The sequence below is a fragment of the Ochotona princeps genome, chromosome 2, assembly GCF_030435755.1.
Source record: "Ochotona princeps isolate mOchPri1 chromosome 2, mOchPri1.hap1, whole genome shotgun sequence".
Taxonomy (NCBI): Eukaryota; Metazoa; Chordata; class Mammalia; order Lagomorpha; family Ochotonidae; genus Ochotona; species Ochotona princeps.
Window position 1 is genome coordinate 18,672,172 of NC_080833.1, and position 24,345 is coordinate 18,696,516.

General features: G+C 49.9%; 2 protein-coding genes across 8 annotated transcripts in view; both read left to right on the forward strand.

Moving 5' to 3' along the window:
* Positions 1-16,496, forward strand: part of DHDDS (dehydrodolichyl diphosphate synthase subunit) — a 32,582-nt gene extending 16,086 nt beyond the window's left edge. For 6 of the 7 annotated variants that reach the window (XM_058677237.1, XM_036494394.2, XM_058677229.1 and 3 more), the window contains exons 7-9: positions 4,280-4,394; positions 5,996-6,103; positions 16,011-16,496. In XM_058677237.1, coding sequence (XP_058533220.1) covers positions 4,280-4,394; positions 5,996-6,103; positions 16,011-16,250 — 463 coding nt within the window. In that variant the 3' untranslated portion in view covers positions 16,251-16,496. The remainder of the gene's footprint in view (positions 1-4,279; positions 4,395-5,995; positions 6,104-16,010) is intronic. The other variant, XM_058677264.1, reaches the window with a different exon arrangement.
* A 2,675-nt stretch (positions 16,497-19,171) lies between these two features.
* On the forward strand, positions 19,172-22,487 carry HMGN2 (high mobility group nucleosomal binding domain 2). The gene is made up of 6 exons (XM_004592220.2): positions 19,172-19,365; positions 20,068-20,112; positions 20,302-20,331; positions 20,666-20,716; positions 21,203-21,298; positions 21,642-22,487. Exons 1-6 carry the CDS (start codon positions 19,351-19,353, stop codon positions 21,675-21,677), a joined length of 273 nt encoding a protein of 90 aa, XP_004592277.1. The 5' UTR covers positions 19,172-19,350; the 3' UTR covers positions 21,678-22,487.
* The last annotated feature ends 1,858 nt before the right edge of the window (positions 22,488-24,345 follow it).

Sequence of the window (24,345 nt, forward strand, 5' to 3'; positions counted from 1 at the left end):
CCCCAGGCCATTCACTGGTGTAGGATCCTCCTTGTTGCTGAAGCGCCTCCCAGAGGCTCTGCTGTAGCTTCACTACAGGTTTCTATCTGATTTTACTTGAGGTTGGCCGTTTTCTAACATACGTAATTTCTTAGGAAGAAGCCATTATCTTGTTGAATACTTATACCCGTATCCTTCCAGATTTTTAAAACAATTGTGGTGAAATATACAGAATATAGACTTTACTGTTTCTTTAATTCTGTAATTTTATTCCTAGGTATATACCCATAAGAATCAAAAGCAGGGACTCATACATAGATTGTATTGGTATAATAATTTGTCGTGTACAGTTCAGAGGCATTGTATGAGTACAAATATAAGCAGTAGCACCATCTATTTCCAGAACATTTTCTACTCATCCCAGACAGAAATTCTAATTAAAGAAAAAAAACAACCTCCCCCAGTGGCACATAATTTTATGCATATAAAAGTCATACATATTTATTAGAGGAAATTTATAAAATTTACAAAATAAAACATATATAAAAATGAAAAATATAAACTTTCCAGGATCCCAACCTCAGCAACACCCTGCTAACACTTATTTTAAGTGTTTCCCTCCAGTTCATCATGTCTGTCTATGTTCAGTTAATTCAATTAATTAATCCTGGCTTCGGATCGGCACAGCACCGGCCACTGCAGTCACTTGGGGAGTGAATCAACGAACAGAAGATCTTTCTGTCTCTCCTCCTCTCTGTATATCTGACTTTGCAATAAAAATAAATAAATCTTAAAAAAAGTCATTGAAAGCAGATTTCAGAATTAAATATGTATTTTTTAAATGTGAGAAGTTTTCAAAAAAGTCTTTGCTAATATACTTTGAAGCAATCTAGAACTCAAACATACACATTATCACTACCTGATGGGAAAGATCAACCTAATTAGTTCAAGGCGAGGACTTTAGCCACTAGGCCACGCCGCCGGGCCCTAATGATTTTATTCATTCATTTATATAAACATGTATTTTGGCTCTGTGCCATTGAGGTCTTGTGCTGAAAGAGAGGGAAAAACAGATGAATATTCCTGAGGGATTGCCCTCAACAGCTCACAGCCTAATTCATACACCCATGACCCATGGTCTGACTTCCATAGTCCTGGGGGAGGCATGCCCACCGCTGCTCCTGACCAGAAATGGATCAGGTGTAGTTGGGAGTGTGGCAAAGTCAGAGAGAGGGAGAGAGAGCATTCCTCTGCTGATTTAATCCCCAAATGCCCGCAGCTGCCAGGACTGGGCCAAATCTTATCCAGGAGCCAGGAATTCTGTCTTCTTTTCCCACGTGGGTGTTAGGGACCCCGATGCTTGAACCATGATTTGCTGTCTCTCATGTTGCTCTAGTTAGCAAAAAGCTGGCTTCAAGTGGTAGTGGAACTTGCTGCTCAGCACACCGATATGACTTGGGACATCCCTATCAGCTTCTTAACCCACAGTGCCACGATGCACACTCCCAGAGTCATCCTTTTAAAATAAGAGATAAAATCACACTGTGAACAGTCTATACCCTGTATTGGGCTTTTTCCTGTGTTCCGTTTTGGGGTGATTCTTTTTAATACAGATAGAATTCATCTTGTCTTAATTTGCTTAGCATGCTTCTGTTTGTTGAGTAGGTAGACTGTTTCCAGGTTTATCAATAGTGGGACTGAATTCTTTGAACTTCATTCTTGTCTACGATTTGGATTATATACTCAGGCTCCGCATCTGGAGGTGTGTGTGTGTGTGTTTAAAAGATTTATCTGTTTAGTGGTAAAGAGGCGAGACAGAGATCTTCCTTCTGCTTGTCACTACCTCAATGACTGTGACTCGGCTAAACCAAAGCCGGGAGCCAGGAAATTCCTCTTGGTCTCCCAAATGGGTCAGTGGGTCCAAGCACTTGGGCCTTCCTCTGCTGCTCAAGCAGGCACACCAGAAGGGAGTTAGATTGGAAGCAGAGCAGCCAGGATTCAAGCTGGCACCTGTATGGGACACTGGCACCACAAGTGGAGGCTTAATTTACTATATACCATAGTACCAGCCCCATTACCGCAAATCTTAGCCACGAGATTAAATATTCTCTCATCAAATTTGTTATTTCATTTGATTTGTCCCTCAGGATAACCTATAGTGCAGTTAGGACAAATGGACTCTTTTCAAACATCTGAGAACTGAGAAATTATGTGGACTATATAGGGTTTCACGCACCTTAGCGAAAGAAGACCATGGTGCCAGGACAAGCCTGCCCACAGAGCCCACAGTCATCAGTGAATACCAATTTCCTGTGGTGATGTAGAAAATAGATTTCTTTCTATGATTTGAAAAAAGTATCTGATATATGAAGTGCCTTCCCCAAAGGAACACAGCTAACACTTGTCGTCTGGTTTTGAACATGGCCCAGATTTTTCTGCTTCCTTGACCATGCGCCCAGAAGCTTGTTCCTACCAGGAAGTGTCTTCTGGGCTCCTCGCAAGAGTCAGCTCTTAATCAGTTGGAGAGTCTAAACTCTGTTTGTGGGCACTTGGTCGGGCAGGCAGGCTGGGTTCTGGGAGCCAGCAGGAACCAGCGTTGTAAATGCTGCCTGTCCGGCATCAGGGGCGTTTTATTTCAGGTCAGTGCTGCCAGTTGCCAGTTTTTCTCAGTTCTGTGTCCTTTCTGAGTGTGTACCTGGGCAAGTAGCTCTTGTCAAACGAGGAAAGCTGATTATTTTGCTGTTTATATGAAACACTGAGTAGTGTGGACTTTTTGCACTGGAGATTTTTAGATTATATAATTTATTTAAGGCTTAAAATGATTTTGTGTGGGGGTCCAACACGATGGATCAGTGACTAAATCCTCACCTTGCAAATGCTGGGATACTTTATGGGCATCAGTTTATCTCCCAGCTGTTTCACTTCCCTTCTAGCTCCCTGTTTATGGCCTGGAAAGGCAGTGGAGGATGGCTCAAAACCTTGGGACCTGGGCCCGGCAAAATAGGGTAATGGTTAAAGTCCTCGCCTTGAACATGCCGGGATGCCATATGGGCACCGGTTCTAATCCCAGCAGCTCCACTTCCCATCCAGCTCCCTGCTTGTGGCCTGGGAAAGCAGTTGAGGACGGCCCAAAGCCTTGGGACCCTGTGCCTGTGTGAGAGACCTGGAAAGAACTTCCTCGTTCCTGGCTTCGGATCGGTGCAGCACTGGCCGTTGCAGCCACTTGGGGAGTGAATCATCAGATGGAAGATCTTCCTCTCTGTCTCTCCTCATTTCTTTACATCTGCCTTTCCAATAAAATAAATAAATCTTTAAAAAAAAAAGCCTTGGGACCTGTACCCCCCATTGGAGACCCGGAAGCAGCTCCTGGCTCCTGGGTTTGATCTTGCCTGGCGGTTATTGCAGGTGTTGGACAGCAGTTGAAAGATCTCTCTATCTCTGTATATCTCTAACTCTCCATTTAGCTCTTCCTCTCCATGGTCACCCTGCCTTTCAAATAAATAAATATATTTTTTAAAACTTATTTTTTTTTTTATTGGAAAGTTAGATTTAAAGAGAGAAAGATCTTCTGTCTGCTGGTACACTCCCCAGGTGGACACAATGGCTGGAGCTGAGGCGCTCCGAAGCTAGGAGCCAGGAGCGTCTTCTGGATCTACCATACAGGTATAGGGTCCCAAGGCTTTGGGCCGTCCTTGACTGCTTTCCCAGGCCACAAGCAGGGAGCTAGATGGGAAGCAGGGCCACCGGGATACGAACTGGCACTCATATGGGATCCTGGCACATGCATCATGAGAACCTTAGCCACTATGCTACCATGCTGAGCCCTCCAACACATTTTTTTTTAAATCATCACAACTGTAAGGGTATATAAGCTAATCCTCTACCTGCAACACCAGCATCTCCTGTCGGTGCGAATTACAGTGCTGGCTGCTCCATTTCAATCCAGCTCTCTGCTAATAGCCTGGGAAAGCAACAGAAGGTGGCCAGATGCTTGGGCCCCTGTACCCTGGAGTGAGACCTGAAGGAAATTCTGGGCTCCTCGCTTCAGCCTGGCCTGGCCCTGGTCATTGTGTCCATTTGGGAAGTAAACCAGCAGATGGAAAGTTGTCTTTTCTCCTCTCTCTGTTAATTCTGCCTTTCAAATAAAGAAAAAATAAGAAAAATAATGTTAGTTTAGTTTACATTTTTTGAGGATTTTCTGTGTATCACATAATATCTGCTAAGGCATCTATATACGAAGTTCACCTTGGGAATACTACAGGAGATATGTTCTTGTCTTTGTCTCCTCCTGCACACCTAGTGATGTCTCCGAGTCTCTTCTTGATAAGTGCCTTTATACCAGCCACTCACCTCCTCCTGACATCTTGATCCGGACTTCTGGGGAAGTACGGCTAAGTGACTTCCTGCTCTGGCAGGTAAGTAATTTCTAACACTGTTCTGCTTCTCTTGGGTAGACAAATACAACTGCATCCACAGGGTGGTGTAGAGTGTTCCATTTTCACTCCCAGCCATCCTGGGACCAGAGAAACAGGCCATGAGAGAGGGGAGCTGAAATCTAAAGAAGTCACCTCCAGGCCTTGCCTGGTAACATTTGCTGCCCTTCATCTGTGTCTGCATTTGCAAACACGTGTGGTTCTTGATGTCTGAAGTGCAGTGTGTCCAGCTCAGAGAGAACATCAGGGCTGTCCTGCTGTCAGGAAAGGTTGTGTCCCATGTTCAAGGAACGAGACACCTGTCTTAGGGACCATTCAGGTACCCTAGGACCTCCAAACAAGCTGGCCTTGCAGTCTGTCCCCTTCAGATGCAGGTCCATGACTGTGCAGCGTGGTCCATCCAGGTAGACTGTGTGCAGACTCTCTTCTTAGCCCTTGGCTGTAGCCTTAGCTCATTTCCCTCTGCATAAGCAGTCCCCAGTAAGTCCATATGATTCAGTGTACTTTTGCCTGAAAATGACTATTCCTGTTCAAGTTGGCCCCTGGGGAAGTCGTTCAAGAATACGTTGGGGAGAGAATCAGCTGCTAAGAGCTGACATAATAGGGCCAGAGAGATGCTAATGGACCACAACCTTAAAAAGTGACCTAAGAGTTTGCCACTGAAGATGCTGTCAGTTTGTGACCACATTAGAGGAAGTATGGTGGGCCCTTCAGGGTCCTGGAGCCACTCTGCTGCTCAGTCACGTCTGCACCAAGCCTTAGAAGGATTCACTTGTAAATAGTGAGTTAATGGGAGGAGCCATCCTAAACAGCAAGACTTGGCCGGAGTATAGTGGCCTGGAGAGGGTAGCACCTCAGAGGAAATGTGGCAGGAATGAAGTTAGAGAAGGTCCCAGCTGTCTTGTCCCAGCTCAGAGTAAGCTGGCAAAGACAAATCTTCATCAGCATTATAACCTGGGGAAGAGAAAGCAGGTAGCTCTAATCCAGTCTTCAAATATTTGAATGACTGTTAACTTTGAAGAAGAAATTTGTTCCAGAGAAAATGCCAGGGACCTTGGTGGAAGCTGTGTAAATCGTATGACAACTAATGGTACACACAGTGAAGCTCTGAATTCCTGACTCACTTTAAACCATCCAGCAATGGCTGTCATGAATGTTCTAGAAATTATTCCACTAGTGACTATTCTGAAGCTTCATCCTGTATTATCTCATTTAAAATTCAGTATTATTACCTAGTTTTACCCTTGAGGAAATAGGCCTATAGAGGTTACAGGCCTATAGAGGTTATCCACTCAAACAGAAGATAAGTGGTGAGGCCAGCATTTAAAACAGGCAGTCTGGCTCTAGCACCCCTGCCATTAACTACTGTGTTACATTGGTGATTTAACTGCCTCGGATAAGTTCTCCCCCATTAATGAACAAATCAGGGTTGGCCCCAAGCAGAAGCTGCAGCTCATAGTGCTGTGTTGTCAAACGCCTGGGTTTCCGAGTCCTATTCAGTCTGTTCCTTCTGGGGAGGACTGACCAGTCTTGTGACCCAGCAAAGTGTTGCTAAACAATACTTTCTCCCTTATCTTTCCCAGACTTCCCACTCCTGCCTGGTATTCCAGCCTGTTCTGTGGCCAGAATACACATTTTGGAACCTCTGTGAAGCCATCCTACAGTTCCAGATGAACCATAGCATGCTTCAGGTAAGAATTCAGGGCTGGCCTAACTAAATAGGATGGAAGCAAAGATGAGCACTGATTGATGACGTTAGTGTATACCCATCACTTCCTAAATAAGCATGTTGATGACAATAACAGCGGCCAGCCACTGGGTGCTTGCTAGCCACACTGTGTACACTTTACCCACAGGATCTCATTCAGTGTTTCTACGAACCCAAGGAGAATTAAGTGTTATTAGTGACTTCCTGTATGAATGAGTAAATAGTAGAGAAATGATTTAGTTAAAGTGTAGGATGAAGTCAAGTGGGGTTCAAGATGCAAATCTTTACTATCTTAAAGACACAAAAAAAGGCTTATCAAAGAGATTGGCCATTGTTTCTTTTCTTTTTTTTTTTTTTTAAGATTTATTTTATTTTTATTACAAAGTCAGATATACTGAGAGGAGGAGAGAGATAGAGAGGAAGTGGAGCTGCCGGGATTAGAACCAGCGGCCATATGGGATCAAGGCAAGGACCTTAGCCACTAGGCCACGCTGCCGAGCCTGGCCATTGTTTCTTGAAGACATTGGCCTAATAAAAGATGCAATGGTGAGACCATATGAAAGCAAAGCATGTGTTACGGCACAGCAAATTAAGCTGCCACTTGGAATACCGACATCACGTATCGGTGCCAGTTGGAGTCCAAACTGCTCTGCTTCTGATCCAGCTTCCTGCTGATGCTTATTTGGGGAGTGATGATAATGATTCACATGCTTGGATCCCTGCCACCAAGAAGGGAGTTCGAAGCTCCTGGTTTTTGCCTGGCCCAACCCCAGCTATTGTTGGCATCTAGGGAAGTGAACCAGCAAATGGAAGATCACTGTCCTTCAAGTAGATGAACATTAAATATATATTTTACCAAAGCCAAGCTACTTCCAAAAGGGATTAAAAATGAAAAATGTGTGTACCAAGACTTGATGTTTTACTTTCATCTTTTTTTCTTTATTTATTTGAGAGGCAGAGAGAAAGAGAGAGACAAAACTCCTCAAATCTTGTAAGAAAACCATCCGTATCTCCCATGTGAGCAGCAAGAACTCAATTATTTGAGCCGTCTCTGCTTGCCGCCATGATACACAAAGTCAGGAGCCACAGCCAGGAATCAAACCCAGGCACTCTGAAATGGACCATTGGCATCTTAATTACCAAGCCAAATACCTGCTCTTGTACTTTGTAGTTTGGTCACCAAATCTTGAGGACAGGTTTCATTACGAGGCAGTCACCATAGCTTCCTAATAATGGCAGTGGTAAGTCGGAGGTAACACTGAACGTCCACCATGGCACTTGGTGTGATAAAGAATAGGTTTGGTATGCTCACTTTTTAGATACGGAAAAAGAGGTGCAGAGGGTCTATCACTGTCTCAAGCAGAACTAGGAAGTAGAATCCTGAATTCAAAGCTGGCACCACTTGGGCCTGTTAATGCGGATGCCCAGGCGGAGACAGTGATGTAAGTCAGGGCTTGTCTGTCTCACTTATCCACTGAAGGAGGACTGCAGAGCAGGTTGTGTCACATGACCCAAGGTCCCTCTGAGAACTGAAGCCATCTTTACCCTTTTCTGATGGAAAACTTTCTGAGATCTTTCTTACACAGAATTCATCAACACTTAACTATATACCAGACACTTCTGATGGTGATGATGATTATAATTATATTCCAATAATGATATTGATAACTTTAAGCACCTTTGTACGGTGATGTTCTAGTAAGATAGATCTGTATCAAGATTTCTGGCTTTGGGATTCTTTGTATAGTTTTCTTTGTTCTTTTTCACTTGCTACTGCTGGCAATGGCCAATCTTAACAGTATCCCTCCTCCTTCCTTTTCTATGTAGTAAAGAAACCAGTTAATTAGGATGTTAGAATTGTGGTTATGAGAGCAGGTTGTCATGCCTGTACGCTATACTGCAGTGCCTAGGTGCCTCCTGATTCAAGATCGTGCTGACCCTGGGAGGCAGCAGTGATGTCTCAAAGCCTTGGATCCCTGTCACTCTTGTGGCGACCTGGGTTGAGTTCATGCCTTCCAGTGTCTCAAAAACAAACACATGTACAGAGAGTGCCCGACGAGCTTGGTGCCTGTGCTCTTGTGTGTGGATATTCTGATCTCTCTAATTTGGCTGTTCAGTTGACTTTATTGTCGTTTCAGAACTCCTAATGGTTAGAGGAATTATCTCAACTTTTGTCATCACTAAATATTCCTTGAGTTCCTGGAATGAGGAAGGCACTGTGTTCGGTAGAGGAGAATCAGCTGGTCAGGATCTCTGTCTTCATGGAGCTCGTCTTCTTAGTTCAAGAGACAACAATATAAACCAGGAACCAAATGTGTAAGATAACTTGGGATTGTAGTAAGACAGTGAAGAACTCACAGGTGATGTGCTAGAAAGCAGTAAAGTGAGTCAAAGGATGTCAGGCTATAAAGTTTGGGTCTTGGAAGAACAGAAAAACAGGACACTGGACCTGAAGGAGACGGGTATGCTGTGGGCATACTGTGAGACTGAAAGGAGAGTCAGGCCCAGCCATTCAGGACGTCCTAGGCCAGGGTAACGGGCGAAGGATTGTTTTTTGTTTGTTTGGTTTTGTTTTTAAGATTTATTTTTTTTATTACAAAGTCAGATATACAGAGAGGAGGAGAGACAGAGAGAAAGATCTTCCGTCCGATGTTTCACTCCCCAAGTGAGCCGCAACGGCCGGTGCTGCGCCGATCCAAAGCCGGGAACCAGGAACCTCTTCCCACGTGGGTGCAGGGTCCCAAGGCATTGGGCCGTTCTCCACTGCCTTCCCAGGCCACAAGCAGGGAGCTGGATGGGAAGCGGGGCTGCCAGGATTAGAACTGCTGACCATATGGGATTCTGGCGCATTCAAGGCGAGGACTTTAGCCGCTAGGCTACCGCTCCGGGGTCCAAGGGGAAGGATCGCATTTGAATTCTTCAAAATTCACTCAGAATTTTCAGGGAACAAGAGATCAAACTGCTGCTGCAGCCAGAGCTAAGGAGGATGGGCTTCAAGTTAGGGGTGCAGCAGGGGGAGGGGAGGACTGATGATGAGGACAAAAATGCATGTTACAACAAAAGCAAGTGGGACTGTGTCAAGGTGACAGTCCTCCTGTGCGAGCTGCCTGAACGCAATTCTCTGACATACGTAGTGGAATCTATTCTAAGGGTAACACAAACGGGAAAGCGGATATCACCATTACTTAAGGGGCTTATTGCTAATGGTAAAGTTGGCAATGTGATTTTGAAACTTCCGTTTCTTGTAGGGTAGAGCAAGTAGCTACAAATTTTTGTGTACTCAAAACAAGACATACAGGTTGTGGCCTGGGCAGTTGGGTGGGAGTGGATCGTGACTGAGGACAAATGTTAAGCATCCCATGTTGTGTTCTGATCATAACTACAAACACTGTTGAACTCTGACCGCATGCCAGGCATCCCTTACATAGATTGTGTTTTTGTTGGCCCAATTTTTACAACAAGGAAACCAAAGTTTGTTTGTTTTTATTGGAAAGGCAGATATACAAAGAGAAGGAAATATAGAAAGAAAGATCTTCCATCTGCTAGCTTACTCCCCAAATGGCTGCAGTGGCCAGAGCTGAGTTGATCTGAAGCCAGGAACAAGGAGCTTCTTCCGGGCCTACTACATGGGCACAGGGTCCCACAGCTTTGAGCCACTCTCTACTGCTTTCCCAGGCCACAAGCAGGGAGCTCGATGGGAAGTGGAGTAGGCCGGACACTAACCAGTGCTCATATGGGATCCTAGCACTTGAAAAACTTAGCCATTGAGCCAATGTGCCGGGCCCAGAAACAAGTTTTAAGAGACATCCTGACTGTCCTTAAGCCTTCTCCAGTTGTGCTTCCCAAGTTGGCTTTCTCTACCCAGGATCTTGAAACTGTGCTTAAACATCTTAACGCCTTGGAGAAGTGCAGAGGGGCCAGTGCTGACTAACCACATCCTTCACAGGCTGGCCTCAGGCATACATCGTAACCACACCAACCTCTTTGAAGTTCCTTGTTCTCTTCCCCTTGCTCTTGCCACCTCCATGTCTGTGCTGTTATCCCATTGCTTCAGCGCAGTGTGTACCTGCCATCTGAAAGAAAGGATGAAGCAGAGAACAGGGAGCCAGGCTGTGACCTAGAACTGGCTAGGGGATGCTAAGTAAAGCTGGGGGTCAGCTACCACTTTTTAGGGCTGAGTCCTTGATGTCTGAATGGACCACAGCAGTGCCCAGGTAGCCACACAACCTGTGTGAAGAGGCTAGCATGTGAGATCTTGCCTATGGTACAGACAGGTTTTGTTTTTTTTTTTTATAGATTTTTTTTGTTTTAATTGGAGAGTCAGATTTGCAGAGAGTAGAGACAGAGAGAAAGATCTTCCATCTGCTGGTTCACTGCCTAAGTGGCCTCAATGGCCAGAGCTGAGCTGATTCAAAACCAGAAGCCAGGAGCTTCTTCTGATTCTCCCATGTGGGTGCAGGGTCCCAAGGCTTTGGGCCGTCCCGGACTGCTTTCCCAGGCCACAAGCAGGGAGCTGGATGGGAAGAGGAGCAGGCAGGATATGAACTGGCACCCACTGGGATCCTGGCATGTGCAAAGTGAGGACTTTAGTCACTAGGCTGCCAGCTGGCCCACAGACAGCTTTTGTTAGTAGGGAGGAAGGACAGATAGGCAATCAGGCCAGGGCAGCAGTGCAGAATGTCTGGTCCTCGGTGACAGGTTGCATGGGTAGGGGCTCCTGGGAGCTCACAGATGAAGATGTGTAGAACATGTCTCTATGCGTAAGTTCCCAGGTGATTTCACAAAGCAGGGACCTGTCACAGTCAAACCAGACAGGTCAGCTGCTGTCTTACCTGACCTTCCTGAGTTTGAATCATGGCACTTTGACTAACTGGATCATTGCTTAAGCCTGCATGTTCCTCATCAATGCAATACAATAAGAGGGCTGTAGAATTGACAAAGGTACCTGCCTGAAAGGTTTGTGAGAAGGACGAGTAAGCTAACACATCCAAGCACTGAGAATTTTGCCTAGGGCCCGGCGGCGTGGCCTAGCGGCTAAAGTCCTCGCCTTGAATGCCCCGGGATCCCATATGGGCGCCGGTTCTAATCCCGGCAGCTCCACTTCCCATCCAGATCCCTGCTTGTGGTCTGGGAAAGCAGTTGAGGACGGCCCAATGCATTGGAACACTGCACCCACGTGGGAGACCCGGAAGAGGTTCCAGGTTCCCGGCTTCGGATTGGCACGCACCGGCCTGTTGTGGCTCACTTGGGGAGTGAATTATCGGACGGAAGATCTTCCTCTCTGTCTCTCCTCCTCTGTGTATATCTGGCTGTAATAAAATGAATAAATCTTTTAAAAAAAAAAGAGAGAATTTTGCCTAGAGCAAAGTTCATTGTCAGAGGATAGTGGTAAAACTGTCCCCTGTATGTGTGTGTGTCTCTGGGCCTTCACCTGACTTCTCCTGCCTTCAGGAGAATCGTGCACAAGCAGCACAGTGGTCACCCCATGCCCAGTACAGGGCCCCGGGCAGGGAAGCTCCAGGGACTTCAGAACACCATGTTTCCTGCAGAAGGCACTCTGCCTGCCTTAGGGCAGCCCTCTACAAAGTCTCTATGCTGCTGACCTGGGCCTGTTGGCTGTGGCTTTGGGAAGGACTTCTCATTGGTGACCAGATGTTCTGAATCTCGGTGCCTACAGTATCTCCCAGGGAGCCCCCAAGAAGGACCTAATGATTTAAGTACTGGAGGGCCAGTGATTCTGACCATAGCTGAAACATGAGACCCTGAGGCAGGTGACAGCCACATTGCTCAAAGCGAGCTTCCCGGAGCCCTTGCACCAAGATTGCTCAAGGACTGCACCAAAAGCCACTAAAGAGGGATGGAATGCCCTCAGTCTCCTCGATTGTGCATTAATTACACAGGGAGAGCAGAGGAAGCGCATGATCAGGAGGAGCGAAGTTGCACTTTGGGACTTCTGTAGCTTGCCTGTTCCACGGTTGACTGCATGAGAAGAATTTAGAGCATCTCTGAGATTGTGAAAGTGAACCCAGGCTCCGTGGCAGCTGGACAAGCATCTAGACTCAGGTCACCCTGCAGGGCACGGTACCTCCATGGGCACAGGAGACAGTTTCATCAGCCTCTGAAGGGCCCGCCTTCCTGAAGCAGCAAAGGGAGTGTCAGCCAGTTGTGGAGATCGGACAAGTCCCTTCCCGTGATGTCCTCAGTGTCCTAGCCTGCAGGATAGGGAGGCTGGGGCATGAAGTTTTAAGGAGCTCTCCTAGCAGTCCTGGATGGACATTCCCTGCGTATGAGCTGCTCATTCCCTGCCTGGGCCCGGCTTGCCTTGGCCATGGCCTGTGTGGCTGGTTCTTCCTCAGAGGCCACCATCTGGAAGAAACACAGTGTCACAGTGCCTTTAGCCAGTTCTCTGCCTTTCCTCCCTTGAGCCTTGATATCTAGATGGCCCCATCCTTTTCTTGCCAGAACTTAGCCCTGGTCACACATAGTGGTGGTAGAAGACTAGCAGCAGCTAATGCCTGAGTACTAGGCTGGCATTCATCCTCTCATTTCTTCAACAACACAGAGAGGTGGGAACTGTTATTCTATTTTGCAGATTAAACATTTATTTATTTGTTACTTATCTGAAAGACAAAGCAACGGAAGGAGGGAGGGAAAGGAGAGAGATCTTACATCCCCTGGTTCACTCCTCAAATAGCAGAAACAGCTAAGTCTGGCTCAGGCCAAAGCCAGGAGCTGGAAACTCCCATGTGGTGTCTCAAATGGGTGTCAAGGGCCCAAATATGTGGGCCATGTTCTGCTGCCTTCCCAGGCAGATTACCTGGGTGCTCCGATGTGGGGTGTGGGATGCTGACATCACAAGCAACAGCTTAACTTGCTGTGCCACAAGGTCTACCCCCATTTTGCAGATTAAAGATGCTGGGTTGAGTCCCAGTTGTTCCACTTCCAGTCCCGCTCCTGGTAATGGCTGAGAAAGCAGCAGAAGTTGGCCCAAGTCCTTGGGCCCCTGAACCCATGTTGGAGACCCAAGGGAAGCTCCTGGCTTCTGGCTTCTACGTTGCTCAGGCCTAGCTGTTGCAGCCATTTGGGAGTAAAGCGGCAGATAGAAGATGTCTGTCTCTCCTCTCTGTTAACTCTGCCTTTCAAATAAAAAAATACTGATTAAAAAAAATAGCCTGGGGCCCGGTGGCATGGCCTAACGGCTAAAGTCCTCGCCTTGAACACCCCGGGATCCCATATGGGCGCCGGTTCTAGTCCCGGCAGCTCCACTTCCCATCCAGCTCCCTGCTTGTGGCCTGGGAGGGCAGTCGAGGACGGCCCAATACATTGGGACCCTGCACCCGTGTGGGAGACCTGGAGGAGGTTCCAGGTTCCCGGCTTCGGATCGGCGCGCACCGGCCGTTGCGGCTCACTTGGGGAGTGAATCATCGGACGGTAGGTCTTCCTCTCTGTCTCTCCTCCTCTCTGTATATCTGACTCTGTAATGAAATAAATAAATCTTTAAAAAAAAAAAATAGCCTGAAAGAAATGAGGGTATATTTTTTTTCCTTAAAGATTTATTTCTTTTTATTGGAAAGTCAGATATACAGAGAAGAGACACATCTGCTGATTCACTCCCAAGTGTGTGCAATGCCCAGAGCTGAGCCAATCTGAAGCCAGGAACCAGGAGCTTCTTCTGGGTCTCCATGTGGGTGTAGGGTCCCAAAGCTTTGGGCGGTCCTCGACTGCTCTCCCAGGCTAAAAGCAGGGAGATGTATGGGAAATGGAGCAGCTGGGACATTAACTGGAGCCTATATGGGTTCCTGGTGGATGCAAAGTAAGACTTTAGTCACTAGGTTACTGTGCCAGGCCCAAGGGTATCATCTGAAAAGAAAGTGTTCAAACCTCAGTATGCCAGGCAAGCTTACACTGACTGAGCAAGCTCCTCAGTTTTGTTCTCTTGCCTGTTAACTCTCACTGTAAATATACTCTTGCTCCGTGTACCCTGTCTGGTTCCTTCCCACTGGTTGAAGACCAGCTATCCATGAGGTCCTCCTTGACCTCCACCAGCCACGGTTGCTATCTCCTCTGAACCTGCCTGGCCCTTCCTGTTGCCTCCATTTATTTCCATTCTATCTTGAACCGTGACCTTTGTGTACATGGCTGTGTAAGCATCTGGATGGCTGAGTGTGGGACGTGGGGTTCTCCATGAGCAAGGACAGAGAGAAGCCCTTCCACCAAGATGGAAGCCCTAGCAGCAACTGCTCAAGCTCCCTGTGTTACTCATCCCGGTGGCGACGAGAGGCACCTTTGAATGCCTAGGAGCACTCAGGAGCCTGGAGGGGGCGGTTTCCAGAGTTTTCATTTGCTCTCATGCAGTGAGAGACTTCAGCAAGCCACTTCTCTGGGCCTGCATGTCTAGGTGCAGCAGGTAGAAAGTATCTCATGACTCCATTGTGAAGGTCAAGTGAGACAGCTGACCAACGTCTGTGCACATGTGAGGTAGTCTAGAAAGGAGAGCAGAGCAGTCAAAGTGCGTACAGGCTCATTAGGACAGACCTGTACACACAGTGCCACGAGTTGGCCATCTATGGGAAAACAGTTACTCAGAAGGCATGGCAGGAAGAGGGAGCATTAGTAAAGCCCTGATTCCATTCCAAAGAGACTGTCCCGTCTCTTGTGCCAGGAACATCGTTACTGCACCTCCCCCAGGACCACTTGGGCCATGGATTGAGAGGTTCACATGTACAGGGCCCCCCTAGAGTATCAGAGGAAGAGCACAGTTCCCATCCTGTTGGTGAAAAGTGCTACCAGGGTGTGCCATCTCCACTTGATGTCAGTGCTGGTTCCAGGAGCCCACAGGTTCTGTTGTGCTTCCCAGCCTTTCTTTGCATTTTTTTAAAAATGACTTATTTGTTTGAAAGGCAGGTACCATTTGCTGGTTTGCTCATCACATGGCTTCAGTAGCCAAGGCTGGGCCAGACTAAAGCAGGAGCCCAAGGACTTGGGCCATTCTTTGCTGCCTTCCCAGGCACATTAGCAGGAAGCTGGATCAGAAGTGGAGAAGCTAGAACTCCAGCTGGTGCTCATATGGGGTGTTGGTGTTGCAGGTGGTGGCTTTAAACGCTATGCCACAGTGCTGGCCCCTGGGGTTATTTTCTAACAGAAAAAGGGGACTGTGGAGACTAACACCTAGCCTGTTAGACAGAATAAAGTAAGTGGCTTTAGAGAATGAAACCTGCTTCCCCAGATGTTCCTGGAAGGCTTGTGTGTCACAAGAGTCAGACTGGTCTCCATCCAGAGGCAAATGAGCCCGAATCCTGGACAGTAGAGTAGGGACTGGGGGACCAGGAGCCCTCAGAGCCTGGGAGACCAGGCAGGTGATGGAGGAACAGTGCCCCAGACAGCAACAGGACCTTGCAGCAGACAGTCGGCAATAACAGCATGTCAGATGGCTGTTGCGGTCTGAGAGCCTGCTAATGCTAGAGAGGATTTTACATATATTATCTCTAATCCTTAAAAATCATCCTTCAAAGTAGGCACAACCCCCACTTTACAAATGAAGAAATGAGGTTAGGAGCAGATTTGGTCAAAGCCACAAAGCTAGTTGGTGGGGGAGTCAAAAGTCACACCCTTATTTACCTGGTTCCTTTCCAAATACAAGCCTGATAAGAATTTTAAGGAACAGAGATGCCACCACACAAAATAATCAAGATGGACTCCTAGCAGCCACTTGCCTGCCTGTCCAACAAGGACACCACCCACTGCATACCTACTCCCCAGCGTTCCAAATTGGCTACAGAGTCTGCACTGTTCTACTCCACTTGGCCCGTTCTGTACCCCACCCCCACCTTCCCAGCTCCACCCACACCTAAAAGTCATCTCCCCGCCCCCGGTCTCCCCCTTTTCTCCAGCAGAAGGCCCGAGACATGTACGCAGAAGAGCGGAGGAGGCACCAGCTGGAGAGGGACCAGGCTGCAGTGTCGCAGCAGCTGCTGCGAGAGGGGCTCCAGGCCAGTGGGGACGCCCAGCTCCGACGGACATGCTTGCACAAACTCTCGGCCAGAAGGGAAGAGCGAGTCCAAGGCTTCCTGCAGGCCTTGGAACTCAAGCGGGCTGACTGGCTGGCAGGTCTAGGCACTACATCCGCCTGAGTGAGGCTGGCTGCCCGCCACTTTGTCCTGCCCTCTGCCTCCAGGGACCCACTCCCCTTTCTTTTTTTGGTGAAAAGTACCTCCTTTCTGAGGAAGAAATGTCTTCCTTCTGCCTGGCAGAGGAGCATCCAAGGCCAGCTCAGCTGGCCACAGACTTCTTTGGACTACCTGCCATCACGGCCCCTGGGAAGGGCTGAAGACGAGTCATTTCTCCAAAGCCAGTAAACCCAGCTGTGGTCACCAATAGGTTTGGCAAGCAAGGTGCCCCAAACTCATTGACTGCCTGTCCCTTCCACCTCTGCTCCTGCTCCCCGTGCTCCTGGACACACTTTCCTGGCACCAGCACATCCTCCAACAAACGGGATTGAGGGAAGAGAACACCCTGCCAATCTTAACCCTTAACCCATCCATCTCAGCCTTTCCACCTGATGTGCACAAAAGATTTGGCTTTACCTTGGATCTGCTGGTAAATAGCGTAGAGGCAGCCAGCGTTATTTGGGCAAGGAAGAAAGGGGCAGGAGCGACTGAGAGAAAATTTGCCCATCTGCTGCTCCTCCCCCTTGGCTCTCCACCTGGGATTTGCTATTGAATCTCTCCCCCCTACCCCATGCAGTACTGATTGCTCACTGAAAGGCTCAGCGCCCCCAATGGCGCGCGGAAGCCAGCCGGGTGATTACAATCCAATTACCTATTGTCGACTCAGCCCACACAAGCTTTTCTCCTCCTCTCGCAGGGCACAGGGCCAGGCTCCACTCCCAGTGGGAACAGCCCCCTCCATGGCTACAGGCTAACAGAAGGGCCTGTGGGCCCTGGTGAAGCTAACCCAGCACAGGCGTGCTTCTCGGTGGCATATCAGGACCGAGCAGGACCCCGCGCGGGTTGTGTTTCCTGTCCTCTCAGGGTCCAGTCTTCAAGCTTTCACTCAGCTCTTTGACCTGGCTGCCTCAGAAGGCCCCATGATGATTTATTCTCAGCATGGCAAAGCTGGTTCCAGGCCCTCTGCTGGTGAAGGCCAAGGCTGCCCAGCAGGAAGAAGAGGCCAGAGTCAAGGGAGGGTGTGCCCTTCGCTTGCCTCCCCCTGCCAGGCGTTGCTGCGGAGAGGATTAGTGCCCTTGCAAGCCGGCTGCCCCAGGTGCCCCGAGCAGCAGCCTGCAGCCTGCAGCCTCCAGCCCGGGATGCCTGTCCCGTGCTGCTGCACAGTCTGGCCATTTTCCTTTCTGCATGTTGTTCCTCCAGGGGAAAGGCGAAGGCTCCTAAGCCATGTTAGGGTGGACTTTTCAGACCCCTAACTTCCCAAAGCAGAGTCCATCCTTCGGTTCCTGTGCCTGGTTACCTGGCGCTAGACGTCCCTTGGCCATTGTCCTGCTTCTTGAAACAAGCATGAATGCAAAACTGCGATTGAAGAGCCAATCAACTCATCCTTTGGCAAGCCCCCTACACACCTGGCACTCCCAGCACCAATCCCTGGCACTGGAGTCCCGGAGAGCAGGTGCTGTACATTTTCCAGCTTTACAATGGGGCTGTTGACAGCCTTAATTAGGGAGGCATGAATTATGTGACTATAATACGGAACCCTACAATTAAGGCAGGAATGAGGGGCTGGATCTGCCCCCCCTCCCGTAAGCGGGGCTGTCAGGTCCTGTCTCCTTTCTGTGGCTGGCTCTCCCCGAATGGAACTGTTACCTCTGGCCTGAGGCCCTGTATGCTGGGAAAGGTAGAGGGTGCAGTAGGGAGGGACTCCCCCAGGAGACACTGGGAGAAGAAAGGAGAAGCATTGAGACCACTGCTGTCCAGCATTAGGGACCGCGGAGTACTTGATTTGTTCCCCATTGGTATGATTTGTGCAAACCAGGTGGGAACTGTATTTCCCCACCTGTAAGCCGCTGCCCCTTTTGGGGACATTTATCTTGTGTTCTCCTGGCCCTCTAAATAGAAGGTTTAAGATTCTTAGACGTGAGGTTTGTTTTGCTGCCGCTATTACCTGGCCGTTCTTGATGTGCGTTTGGCCAGCTCAGGACCCATCACAACACCCGTGTCCTCGCCCAAATGAAAGGAAGCCAGCTGGGCAGTAGGAGGGATTTCACCAGCTGTGTCTGCAGTGCCCAGGCTTGGTGGCCACCGTGTCGTGTGGGGGCAGCTGGGCTCGAGGGCCCTGAGCTGGGTACAGAGCTTAGGGGGAGGGGACTCTGAGAGGCCTTGGCGGGCGCTGCCGTCATTCTTTGGCGGGATCCTGGGGTTCAAGAACACAGAGCCCTAGGGAAATCACCCAGCAGGCCTTGGGGGGCCTCATTAGCGTTTGGGGAGGTGGCTGAGCAACCGGTGCTGAAAGGACAGCTCCTACCTGCCCCACAGCACCCGGAAGGCACCTCGGTGTGAAAAGGCTCCCCTGCGAAGCCCACCCGACGCCGAATGGATCGCCTCGCAGGTGAAGGAGCACCGAGAGCTTTCCCAGAGTGGCAGCTCGAGAGGACGCACGTCTGGCTGCGCCAGCTTGGCGTCCCCGCTCTCTTCCCCGGCCCTGGCCGCTGCAGCCCGGTGCCTCGGGCGGCGCGCTCCCTCCCGCTTCCCGCGGAGTGGGCCGGCGCCGCCAAGCTTTGCAAAGCCCTCTCCAGGGGCCCCCAGAGGGAGCAGGAAGGAAAGCCGCCGAGATGCGCCCCGAATGTCTCTCGGCTCCGAGGAGTGCACAATCTCGGTTGCATAAGGTGGAAGGAACTTGGTAGTTTGCACAAGGCAGGTCTTGGCGGGAGCCGAGCCCGCGCCCCCTCCTCCCCGAGCGCCCTCCTCGCACGCTGCCCCCGCAGCGCCCCCACCCCTGGGCGCGCCGCCGGCCCGCGCGCCCTCTCCCAGCCCCCCCTCCTCACTCCCTCCAGAGGAGGTGAGTTTAAACCCCGCCCACGTGACCCCAGCTGGGCCAATGAGCGGCGGCGGGAGGTGAAATCCGGTTCTAACCGGTCCGGGGCTCCCAGCGCTATAAAAACTTTATAAACCCCCCGGAGCCCGAGCAGTGTGAAGAAGAGGCGAGGACGACCCCCGGACCGACCCAAGCCCGCGCGCCGCCGCGTCCCAGCGCCCACGTCCCGCCGCCGCCGCCGCCACCACCATGCCCAAGAGAAAGGTACGTGGCGCGAGGGCCCCGGGCGCTGGGCCTCCGCCACCGCTGGCCGCCGCCGCCCCGGCGCGGGGCGCGGGAGTCGGCGCCGGGCCCAAGCGGACGCCGCCCGGCAGGCGCGGGGGCCCGAGGCGGCGTGGGCGGCCGCGGCTTCGCCCTGCGCGGCTCGCCTGCCCGCGGGCGCCAGAGGCCATATTGGAGGAGCGGCGGGAGGAGCCATGTTGGCGGCTGTTTATCCCGCTCCCCTCGGGCTCGTCGCGCGGCCTCCCCGGTCTCTCTGCCCCCTCCCCGCCCCCCACCGCCAGACCCCATTCCCTCTCCCTCCCCGCGGGCGGGCGATTCAAACCCGAAAGGGCGGGAAGGCGGCGCTCGGGGTTGGCGGGCGGGGGAACGCGCTGCCGCCAAAAAACCGCCGCCGCGAGGGGCGGGGCCTCCGCAGGCCCCGCCCACGGCCCGCCCCCCGCGCACGAGGCGCGCGCTGCCGCCGCCCACGGGTGTCCTCGGCCGCGCGCGCCGCTCTCCCGCCTTCGACGGCTGCCATGGCAACGGCCGGCCCCGCCCCCGGAGGGCTCGGCTTGCGCCATCTGCAGCTGTTGCTGCTTCCTGGCGCGCCGGTGGCCCCGAGGCCGGGCACGACCTGGGGAAGTTGCGTGTGTGCCCGCCTCGGGAGTGGCTCAAAGATGCCTTTTTTTGTTTCGTTTTTTGTAGGCCGAAGGGGATGCTAAAGGAGATAAGGCAAAGGTGAAGGACGAAGTAAGTTTTGACTCTTCCAGGCACTGTCCCAAACCACGGGCTGGGAAAAACCAAGGGTGAAAACCTACCTGCCCCTAGATCCAAGTTCATATAAAACTCTCTTCCCCTTCTCCAACCTAGAGCAGGTTCGTGCCAGCGTTTCTGTTCTGAGTCATGTACCTGTCCTGTTTTCTCTCCCATCCCCAATAGCCACAGAGAAGATCGGCCAGGTTGTCTGCTGTAAGTGTGTGCCCCTTCCGTTCCCTGGCCCCGGGCAGCCCCACAGAGCAGCTGCTGGGTGGCCCGAGGGTGGGTGTTACTGGCTGGTTCTGGAAGATCTACCCTGGGCTCCGGCCCATGTGAACTTGATTGCTGCAGAAATGCTGATGGCGGTGGCTGCAGGGAGGGCCATGGTGAGGTACTTGGGTTCCTGAGTGGCAATCTCAGAAGTCGGCCGTAAACTGGGGAAGTAGACAGAACTTCTCTGCTTGGGTGATGGGGTGTGGCTGTGGGTCAGGTACTTTGATTTGCTCGTTGTATTAACGTTCTCTTCCTCTTTCCATGTTTAAAAAAGAAACCAGCTCCTCCAAAGCCAGAACCCAAGCCTAAAAAGGCTCCTGCAAAAGTAAGTGGGGCTCGTGTGGGGTTGGGTATGTCCCAGGCCGGCGGCTGTCGTTGGCCTGTGGCCCTGTGAAGGGACGTTAGGAGTTCCCTGCTCGCCTGTCCTTGGTTGCCTAGTAAGGAGCTTGCACCACAGGAACTTCTGCTTTTGAATATAAAATGCCACTTGTGTATGCTGGAGATCACCACAAATCATGGACAGTTTGTCCGAGGGTGATTGGTTTTAGAATTTATTTATTTAGAAGGCAGAACAACAGAGATAAGCTCTTCATCCACTGTATGACTCCCCACATGGCTGCAACAGGCAGTGGCTTGACCTGCTGCACCGCAAGGCAAGTGCCTAGCCTGGTTTGGCTCAGTTCGCCTCTTTTAAATGGAGAAAGATTTGTGTCTGCTTTGCTTCCAGTAAACATTACTGCCTTGTGCAGATCTTTTAACTGTGTTCTGGTACAATGAAATGAAGAAAAACATTTTTCTTTCCTTCCTTTAGAAGGGAGAGAAGGTACCCAAAGGGAAAAAGGGAAAAGCCGATGCTGGCAAGGACGGGAATAACCCTGCAGAAAATGGAGATGCCAAAACAGACCAGGTACACTTGAGGCTTGAGTTCTGTCACGTGTGTTCCCCAAAATGGTTCTGTGTTTTGCTGCTGAGCTTACTGTGATTTCCTGTTAAATCCTGGATTGTTGGTCTCCACCATCCTCTAGAAGACACTATTCTGTCCAGAGGGAACATGAACTTGGTGTTGTTGCCTACTCCCATTTGGCAGGCTTGCTGGAGAGTAGTGGATTAGCAGTTAACCTAGTGAGCTATTCTCAAAGGAAGTGCTGACCTGAGACTTGTGTCTAGTCCTGGAAGCTAAGTGGTGCTGTAGGTGGTATGTGAAGTTGTTTTAAAATATACACATTGCATTATTCTGTTTTCCCTTCTAGGCACAGAAAACCGAAGGTGCTGGAGATGCCAAGTGAAGTGTGTGCATTTTTGATAACTGTGTACTTCTGGTGACTGTACAGTTTGAAATACTATTTTTTATCAAGTTTTATAAAAATGCAGAATTTTGTTTTACTTTTTTTTTTTAAGCTATGTTGTTAGCACACAGAACACTTCATTGTTGTTTGGGGGGAAGGGGCATAGGTCACTCATGGAAGGTGCCCGAAGCTGGGTTGGTGTGGGGGGAAAACACCCTCCCCTTGTAGTTTGGAGCGGCTTCCTCCTGGCTTGCAGGAGGGGATTCCCTGTCTTTGGCATACAGCCACCAGGGCACACAACCTGTGGCATGGAAAATCTAAATTGGGTTTTATGTCTTCTTCCTCCTTCCTGTCTGCCTTCAGCATAGACTTAACTCCCTTACACCCAGAGACCTGTTGGGACCTGACCCCAAAAATTTGTTACCAGCATGACAGGCAATCTGGACTTGAAGGAGGCCCCACTGAGATGGTGTCCCTCAAAAGCGCAACGGTTCCTTTTCTAGATTGTGGATCTTCTGATTGAGCATAATGCCATTTTCATTTCCCGAAAGTCAGGGTCGGCTTGTGACAAGTTGTTAAACAACATGCTAAATGTGAAATGTCAACCCTCACTCTAAACTTCCCCTTTTCAGAGCATCAAATGAAGACTTCATTGGGTTTTATAGTGGCTTTCTGATTTTGGTAGTCCATTGAGGAGGGAGTTGAAAGTGGTTGTATACTGTTCACGACTGTCTGCCCGTGTCCTGCCTGAAATACCATGATTGTTTATGAAAAGAATCTTTAATAAAGCTGGATACAGTTTGGCTTGGATTGGTGCCTCTGCTCTTTTCCCACAAAGAGAACCTGCTTGTCTGGCTCTGGGGACAGGTGAACACACCTTCCCTCACCCGTGGTCCTGACTTCCACAGCGATGGATGGGGGAACTGGAAGTGTTGCAAGGATAAGCTGGGAGCAGCAGTTCCTTTCCTGGCCCGAAGTCCCGGAGGTGTGCTTTAGGTGCAGCTTTTTTCCACAGCCTGTGTTGTGGGTAGCTGGTGAGGAGCCACTGACAACACCCGAGGTTGGGAGGAGGTACCCTGTCTTCCCTGGGCTCAGCTCAGGCTGGTGAAGTTTTCTGCACTCGGCATGATTTCAGAACTTTGAATAAACTTGGCCTTGCTCGTAGTCCGAGTTTGCTTTCAGACTGCCCAGCTGTATTGGAGACCATGGTATTTCTTCGTCAAAGGTAGAGCTATCAGGCCGTCTGGAATAAGGGTTTTCATGTAGTAGTCTCCTGAAGTTCCAAGACAATTGTATGCTACAGGTGCTAGACCCATAAGGTGGATGAGGAAACAGGTGAAGACATTTGAGGTTTTGGCTCTAATGAACAACAAAGGATTCAAACCCCTAGTTTAGTAGTTTCCAGTTACTTCCTTGGCACTTGGGCTGGTTTGGGGTGACAGGAAGGCTGCAGTTGAGGTTCTTGATCAGTACTGTTGAGCCATAGGCTTCAGCTCGTCTTGGGGTCCTATGACATGGTATTGCCTTCATAGGGTAGTTGAGAGGATTGGAGTTGTGACTGGTTAGGATGGAATGTCATACAAACACGTGATTAGAAATGAACATGAGCAACAAAAATAACAGCATGAGTTTCAGTAAGCTTGTAGGAAATGCAAGGGGTCTTCAAAAAAGATTGCGTGATTTTCAATTTTTTTTTTTTTTTTTAAGATTTACTGATTTTTTATTACAAAGTCAGATATACAGAGAGGAAGAGAGACAGGAAGATCTTCCCAAGTGAGCGCAACGGAACCAGGAACCTCTTCCCGGTCTCGCACACGGTGCAGGGTCCCAAAACTTTGGGCCGTCCTCAACTGCTTTTCCAGGCCACAAGCAGGGAGCTGGATGGGAAGTGGAGCTGCCGGGATTAGAACCGGTGGCCATATGGGATCCCGGGGCGTTCAAGGTGAGGACTTTAGCCACTAGGCCACGCCACCGGGCCCAGATTTTCAATTTTTTTTTGCATGAGAATCGACTCATCTTTTAACTTTACTTTCCCAGGAACTATTTTTAAGATTTAATTTATTTGAAAGGCAGGGTTATCTGCTATTTAGCTCCCCAAATGGCTGTAATCACCAGGGCTGGGTCACACTGGGAGGTTTCATCTGAATCTCATATGGTGCATGGACATGACTTTCCCAGGCTATTGGCAGAGAAGTGGATCAGAAATGGAGCAGCCTGTTCCTATATAGAATGTGGCAGCCTAACCTGTTATACCACAACACCAGGTCCCCGCCACACACTTTCTGGAAGTCCTTTGTACGTACTGATGTGGTTAACTAGACCGTGAGTGTGTCCAGGCATAAAATGATGCCATAAATGAAAACGTAGAAAGGGCTTTGCCCCAAGCAGGCATTACAGCTTGCCCAGTGCCAAAGTTTGGATGTGGATAATGTAAAGTGGACCCTTCTCAGCCCTATACCCAGTAACCTGAATTAAGATGCTATGTGTATTAAGTTTTAAAAACAAACCCTAATGGGTTCACAGGCCTCAGCTCCAAAGACAAGTCCGGAGGAGGTTGGGTGGGGCCGAAGGCCACAGTGGACCCTCCTGTCTGCATTCCTCAACATGTTGACCGGCTGCCTCTTCAGACATCCAGCAGCAGGATGGTTCTTTATTTTTCTTACAAATA

Coding starts and splice junctions, on each gene's coding strand:
- HMGN2 (XM_004592220.2), top strand. Junction 20,113..20,301: donor AGGCAAAGGTGAAGGACGAA/GTAAGTTTTGAC, acceptor CATCCCCAATAG/CCACAGAGAAGATCGGCCAG. Junction 21,299..21,641: donor GAGATGCCAAAACAGACCAG/GTACACTTGAGG, acceptor TTTCCCTTCTAG/GCACAGAAAACCGAAGGTGC.